General features: G+C 35.9%; 1 protein-coding gene across 4 annotated transcripts in view; it reads right to left on the bottom strand.

Annotated features, from left to right (window-relative positions):
• Window positions 1-230: 230 nt before the first annotated feature.
• CDK17 (cyclin-dependent kinase 17) overlaps window positions 231-8038 on the bottom strand; it is a 52326-nt gene continuing 44518 nt past the window's right edge. For all 4 annotated transcript variants that reach the window (XM_010008034.1, XM_010008033.1, XM_010008032.1 and 1 more), the window contains 8 exons: window positions 6060-6183; window positions 4938-5058; window positions 4307-4404; window positions 3907-4012; window positions 3093-3135; window positions 1829-1919; window positions 1518-1595; window positions 231-1102 (listed from right to left, as the gene is read on the bottom strand). In XM_010008034.1, the coding sequence (XP_010006336.1) occupies window positions 1065-1102; window positions 1518-1595; window positions 1829-1919; window positions 3093-3135; window positions 3907-4012; window positions 4307-4404; window positions 4938-5058; window positions 6060-6183 (699 nt within the window). In that variant the 3' untranslated portion in view covers window positions 231-1064. The remainder of the gene's footprint in view (window positions 1103-1517; window positions 1596-1828; window positions 1920-3092; window positions 3136-3906; window positions 4013-4306; window positions 4405-4937; window positions 5059-6059; window positions 6184-8038) is intronic.

Genomic DNA, 8038 nt, shown 5'->3' on the forward strand with positions numbered 1-8038 from the left:
CTAAGTCCCCATTGTAAAAGCTCTGTAGAATAGTGAGTTCTTATCAAGTACAAACTCGCATCTTTCCAGTTGATTTCAAGTGAATAATGCACAAATGGGAGAGCAACAAGGTGGGAAAAGTGTGACATTATTCCCATGTTCTTGTAATCAGTTGCTCTGCTCGTCTGTAATGAAAAGATTCTAAATTTCAAAAGTAAGCCAGGGTACAATGTATATGAATCATCTTTTTACTACTTGTATTTCTAAGTTAAAAACAAGGTAAAAAAGTAATTGCTTCTGCAAGTCATTGCTTCTGCAGGCCCCATATGCACAACAATGTGCAAATACCTTGTGCTGGAGTAAGCCTAACAAAATTTATCATCCAGCCTTCATGCTCTAATTTATCAATAACTACCATAGGATCTGACAGTAAACAACAGTTATAGTTCACTTGTTTCAATCAACTTTCACACCATGTGCTTTTCAAAACCAAATATGCATTATCATTTTTCAACTATTTCAACACATAGTTCCAATATTAAATAAAGAATTAAGTGCCATGAACTTAGACCATTAAAGATGGTTCACCTATAGCCAAGCAAAGCTATGCTTACATTCCAGGAAACACTGCAGTTTAAGAAATACAAAATAACCTCGCAGCAGTAGAACATTTTATGAAGAGAAACAGATGCATTCACATATTATAAAGCCATTGCAACTTCTTCAGGCATGGAACTGTTGTGTTAACTATACAGACAGTAGTTATTTAGCAGCAATGATTCCGCAATAAATAATGCACTGTTTTTCTCAGTCCTGCACAAAAATTGCAGCTACAGTTACATCAACAGCTGTAACCTACTGGCTCTAGTGGCAGAGGAGACCTTAAAACCAACTGTACAAAAAATTGTCACACTGTGACAACAAATATAAAAACATAATCTGCAGGTTGGAAATAAAAAGACTCCACTGTGAAGAGGACAGTGTAGACAAACTGCGATTCCAAGTCCACCAACAGAGAGCACTGCCTTCAGATCCGAGTCCACAACTGACAGGATAGGCTTGGGCTTGACTCTGCATCACCCACTTCAAAAAAGCATGCTCTGCCTTCTGTTCTTCCCATGTCCTACAACAGAACACAGACTGAGGTAAGAAACCAAAGCAGTGGCACAACAGACTGTTCATTTATCACCCACATCATCTGTCATTCTACTCTGAGATAATATCTTTGGGCTTAAACCAGTATCAGGATCTTTCTTTTAACTGCATTTTTTTTTTTTTAACTTTGTCACCATTGACCCACACAGGAACAGTTTGAAACTTCAAGACATTCTCATATTATCAGTCCCCTCTGCCCACTCTTACTAAACCCCCTCCTGTGCATTTAGCTTTTATGTCTCTACAGGAATCTGAGCAAATAATTCTTGATATTTGTCTGAGTGCATTCACACAGAACAATTTAACAAAATATTTTTCAGTTCCAAATGTCTCTGGCACAGCACTCCATCTGCAGATATGAGAAAATATTAAGCTTTCCATACCTGTCTCTGGGTAAGTGGAATTTCGAAAGCCAGGGTCTTTTTGCAACTGAATCTCTTTTAGACTGAATATTGAAACACCTTGAATGTAAAAAAGAAATTAACATAAATACATAACTATTCTTTATTGCACCAAGTTATATTCTAAATGATACAGTTTAGATATTAAAAAAATGTTTCCTATTCCCAAATATGTAAGCCAATATATGCCAGACTTCTTGAATAGATTAAATTTGACAGTTTTTCCTTAAGCAATGTACTTAGCTTTAATGTACTGTCTTAACAATACTCAGCTACTTTTCTACTCCTCTTACTTTCAGGCAAAGTGTGTATTCTTGTTCCAAGACTCCTGAAGTACGCGTGTTTCATGGCCTCTTCTGCTGAAATTCTTTTCTTCGATTCATACTATTGACATAAAAGGACACAAGTGTGTTGGTTTTCATTAAAAAAATTCTTTACATCAAGTGATTCCAACAAATTGAGATAAGGGTTTTACTTGCTCAGTATTTCCCACCAACTCACTAGGACAAATTTGTTTTCATTATTTTTATTTTTCACATTAAAATCTAACATATGTTGCCTAAATCGGTATTATGAACATGTAACAACTGCTAAAGCAGTCAAAATAACTCCTGTAAATGGATGCAAGTAAAAAATATACTTAATCTTTACTTATAGATGTAACAATGATTAGATCACAGGCTTCTGTCAACATTATGTTGTAATACTAAATTGCAGTGAAGTGCTATTACATGAGATCACTAAAGTTTCCTAATTTGACGGACTCTGCTGCAGCATTTTGTATACAATGGATCTTGAGACAAAATGGTCTTCAATCTGTGCTCAACTGTCTTCTGCTTGGCATATGTGGACAATTTAAAAACTGTTTACAAATAAGAACAAAGTCCAAACAAGGACTGCAAGTACTGTTGTGACACAATGTGTAAATAAATGAAGATCTGATGTAGAATTTAAATCATAGGCTGCAAAGCAGAGTAACTGCACTTTGTACTAAGAATGTCTAACATGGTGAAGCTGCAGGGGTTCTGCATCTACTCAAAACCTTCAGAGCTGGCCTTCCATCTTGATTCCCTTCTCCTTGCTTCTGGCTCCTTTTAATACAGATTAAAAGATTAAACCCATGTACCACTTTACCTCTTGAACACAGTTTGAAATATCAAAGAGTAGTATTACACCTTACTGACTGCTTCCGTAGTAGTAAGCTACAGAAATTTAGTATTTGTGTTTTAAAGTTCTGGTTTAATCCGGTATTTCACAAGAGATGCAGTTTTTACAGAGAATTGCTAATATAGAATAAATTCTATTTCTACATAAAGTAGTAAAAGAGATCACTTCTGGCAAAAATAAAAATCAAGTTTTAAATTACAGTGCACAGGCTTCCCAAAGCTGTCATTCTTCCCAAGGCTGTCATTCTCCTCAGACTTAGCATATTAGATTAGCATATTGCACTTGGAGACAGATCTCACAGTTACTATAGCTTCTAATACATTTTGTAATTAATGTATTAAAAATCTAAACTTGCACTGTTACGAAGCAAAGCCACAAAACACATCTTACTTGAAGGAACTTCGCTATCAATTCAATTCCTTCCGTGTCTAGCCTAAAAATAAAAATAGTTGTAAAAAATTAAAACAGTTCTTCAGCTATTTTTACAAAAACAAACTGCAAAGGAATGGACTTCATTAAATTATATTAAATCAGAAAATTAAACATGGAAATACTTTTACCTAAACAACTTTTCTGCATGTTAATGTGTCTACATACAAGTACCAATATCTCAGAACAAGACTATTTGAAAAACACTGGGGAAAGAAAAATCCTGAGCTTTGTATTGTTTTACTAGGTTCATCTGGATCATTTAGTTTAGCAAACAAGCCTAGCTCTCTACTAATTTATTAGAAGGACACAATATTAGATCTTTTTCTTCAGAGTCCATTAACAATGCCATAGTCTTTGTTAAAAAGTTTGTTTATAGTAACTGTGCAGACTCTTCAAATTCCTCATAATGGTTTTAGAATGATTTCAAGAGACCACTCAAGGAAATCTTGCCATTTTAACAACAGGCCTATTATATTACAGGAGAGAATTCATATTATTTAGAAATGCTGAGTGAATGCTCCTACTATGTAGGTGTTATTAACCAGTTTATAGTTCTACAGATCATTATAGACCTATGGTATCTTGAATGATATTAGACCAAGTAATCACATAGTACCAGGACTATGCTTTGCATTACTCTCTGCCCACAATAACACAACTGATGTGCAGCTTTCCAGCACTCAGTAACAGACGGTACTTGGAAACATATTCACATTTATAAATATGCAAAGCCACAGGGATGCACATTTTCTATTAATAAAGCATGAAGTACCTTGGCGCATGGTTGATCAGGGGTTGAGGTTTATACTTGGGAAAGTTGTAGTTTCTAAATTCATCACTGGAAGAAATGCCTGGCCATGTTTCTTGACATGGGGTTCCTGCATTTAAAAAAGGCAACAAATTCAACTTTAAAAAATGTAAAAAAAGAACTCTGACATAAATAGGCATTTAATCCTGCAATTTAAACAGAAAAGAAAAAAAACCTCAGTCAGTGAGCCTATGTTGTGCAAACTCAGCTGTGCATTCAGCTCAGTCATTTTTGATCAAGCACACACTTAGTCACCTTAATTACACTGCAATATAAAATATCATTGTTTATAGATAAAAATCTGCAGTTCACGTGGAAAAAGTGTTTACAAAAACAAACATTACTGCTGAAAGTATCCATTTACCCAGAAGTCTGAAAATTAAGTGCAGTTCGTCTTCAACAGTTGAACCTGGAAAAAGAGGTCTTCCTGACGCCATTTCAAAAAATATGCACCCAACACCCCTTTAAAAAACAGAAAAAAAAATAAATCAGAAAGAATCCAACAATTAAAGCTTTCAGCTCCAAACCCAGGACAAGCTCTTAAAGACTTCTGTGTTTTTTCTTCAATTAAATTATTATTTGTTAGACACGTACATTGTTTTCAAAGATAAGTAGCAACAAAAGAACCGTAAAACACTAAGCAAAACATATGTCATAGCTATATTATAACCTCTTCCTTCAGACATCAAGTTTATAAATTGCATTGAAGTTCGCAGTAAAATACCATGTTACCATGTCATTAGGAGAATGTTTTTCCCCCTCTCATACTGTGGCCTTAATGCCTTCTCACCCTAACAATAAAAAGGTACTTTGCATTTTCAGAGAGAAATAATAGCATCTTCCCTGTCTGCCAATTCTTTCTCTAAAAATGTAACTCAGTTGCAGCCCTCAAAATTTCAAAGAATAAGTATTTGAATGCTTACTACATAATAATGAGTTGACATTTTTTAACTTGTCGGAGAACAAAAAATTAAATTAGAAATAGCTATACAAACCACATGTCAATTTGAGTTGAATACTCTGAAGATCCAAGGAGAACATCAGGTGGTCTGTACCATAACGTAACAACTTCATTGGAATAGGTCTTTGTAGGAACTGACTTCGCTCTAGCCAGTCCTTGATAAAAGGAAAACAGAGAAAGGCACATGCAGCTTGCTGAAATATTTTTTGCATGGAATGGACAGAGAATTTTTATGAGCTAAATCAACCTCATTATACATACTTGTGCTAAGTACCTTCCCAATTACTTTCATTAAAAAGTCCTAATAGATAAATTTTTACAGCTTGCATTTTGCCTCTTAGTATTTACAGCAATCTCATGATCAGCAATTTATAGCAGAGATGGCAGGTGAACAGATCAAAACCTGGAGTAATCATACAGATATCGTTAAAACAACAAAGCAATAGATCAATATGACACCTCTGCCTGCGAAACCCATTCGGCACTATTTGCATTGGAGAATTACGTACCCAGAGGCAGAAGGTAACAAATGAATAATGAAATGGTGTAAACAGACCAAATCATTGTAAGATCAACAGGGGGTTTCCACCCTATCATTGTCAGTGTGACAGTAATATCTTCAATGAAATTTAGGTCTGGCATGTTAGATACAATCTTCTGAGCAACTTTCATTCACATACAAGGGGCAAGCTAGTGGCAGTACAACTTTCCGAGGACGTTCCTGACACAGAAGATAATGGGAAAGTCTGAATGACCCCCACTCTACTGGAAATCCCAAAGGAACTTGGTGTATCAGTAACAGGAGTAATTCAGCATGTGGACAGACCCTTTCTCTCTCCAGTCAGAGTTACTATGCTTTCAAGTGACTTTGGAGTGCTGGGGAAAGCAGCTTCAGTTCCACCTTAAGGATATGACTAAGTGTCAGTTCCAAAGGAAGCTGTAAGACTACTTTCCAACCACAAGTCAGGCAACACTTTTACCTCTACACCTATTTCTTTGATTACTAATATCCTGTAAAAGGCTGACTTTCATTTTCCATCTGAGAATGCACAAATTCACTACAGACTCGATGTCCTCACTGTTCCTTTATAAGGAAAGATGCCTTTCTTTTGCTGACTGAAGAAAATATTTGTTACAAAATAATTCCAGGCCATACCAAAGTCTGCAAGCTTCAGTTCTCCTTTCTCATTAATTAGTAGATTTTGTGGCTTCAGATCTCGATGTAATACCTTTCTTCTATGACAGTATGCCAAACCACGAAGAATCTGGTATAAAAATAGCTAGAAAAGAGAACATTTATATAAATTTGACCAAAAATGTTATTCGACAGATGACAGAACTAAACCAGCCCATTTGGACACTGCAGAGTTAAGTCTCTGTATTGTAAGCAGGACAAAAATACTTCTTAAAAAGTACTCATTCTGAACATCATTATTGTTTATAGATTTAAAATCCTTTTATGCTAATACACTGCTTTAACACAACACTTTACGACACGTATTTTAAGTGTAATTTATTCTGCCTAACTAAACAGAACCACAGAGCTTTCTATCTTTAAGTAAGCATTTACCAATGCTCTTTCCTACACTAACATCTTTAAAGGCAACTGTCTCTGACTGTCAAGCCAGGACACTGACTATATGGAAGTTCCTCTCTGCTACAAAATGCTTTTTGAAAACACAGCTCAGCATCCTTTCTACCCAATTGTGCTAAACTATGTAAAGTACACGTGGATTCACAAGCTCACGAAACATGGAGAAATGGAGAAAATGAGGATTACTGAAGCATCCCTTCACCTTGACACACACAGGTTCATTTTAGTCTTTTGGAACAGCAAGCCAAGCAAGCAGATTCAGTCATGCATATTAATGCTGCACATATATAGACAAAGAAGTACGAAGGGGTGAAGAAAGGCTTAGCAGAGGGCAGCCGATCAAGTTTACTGTACCACTGCATTAAGAACTATTATTTTGTAGTTCATATATGTCTGATCTTAAACATGGGACTTCTGGGTCGCCATGGTTGGCACGTACCACACAACAGTCATCAGCCAGTACATGAAATGAAATGTATAATGAAAAAAATATAGAGCATTATAGAAAGTGATGTTTACCAATGTGCCAAATTCAGCATATAACAGGACTTGTGAGGAGAAAAACTAAAATGTTTTTACATGACCATTTTCTAACACATCAGTTTATTTCTGTACCCGGTGACGCCACCAAATCCTTTTTCCTAAACTGGACAAACACACAGCAGGTGTAATTCACATCCATCTGTTCTCCGTCTGCTTACGTGGGATTTATCTGTTCTAGAAAAAAATTAATTTAGATCCTTCTTTTTTTTTTTTTTCCTTTTTCAAAAAGCAGAATGAGAATCAACAAGTTTTGTTCCATCTACTCATGCCCTCACTGTGGAAGGGCAAGTCAGTTCCAAGTAATATTAGCAGGATTGCTGCAGAAATCGATAGCCATCTGCAGCACTTCCTGGGAGTGCAAAGATTAGTCAATAAAGCAAAGCAGATTATTCTACAGAAATGGTGGATCTTCACCCCAGCGGGCATGGATCTTTTTGGAAATGCACAGGACGACATGTATTAGCTCAAAATTCTGTTTGAAACAGTAATAGTTGCAGAGATCACACCCATCTTTATATTCTACATCCTCATTTTGTCAAATCTCAAAAACCTAAAATTAGCTGAGGAATGTGACAGTAATGATGACAGGGAGGTCTCTCAAATGTTAATAATGACCCAAATCCCCACAGTTATTTTAAGGTAAGCACCTACAGCTACTACAGTTAAAAGCTGTTCTGGTTTCCCAGTGCCGAAGCTACTGACCATATAAATCTGCTCTTAGGGCACAGCTTAAACCGTAGGCAAACAAGAAGAAACAGTTCCTCTGTTTAGCTTGGATTACCACAAGCAAATTCTGCCTGTTCTCTAACTGCACTTACCAGAGGTGTCAGTTACCCACTTACAGCTTTTATTTATTTTTCTAAGCTTAAAACACTACATATTAACTTGAAGTTACTTAAAAACACAAACATAATTATGTTTTCTATTGTCTCTCTGAAGTAGATGCAAATTAAAGAATTTCCCTTTGCAGTCCCTCAAAGGAAGCAAAAGAGCAGGTT

This window comes from Chaetura pelagica, unplaced genomic scaffold, assembly GCF_000747805.2.
Source record: "Chaetura pelagica isolate M959 unplaced genomic scaffold, ChaPel_1.0 scaffold50, whole genome shotgun sequence".
Classification (NCBI taxonomy): domain Eukaryota; kingdom Metazoa; phylum Chordata; class Aves; order Apodiformes; family Apodidae; genus Chaetura; species Chaetura pelagica.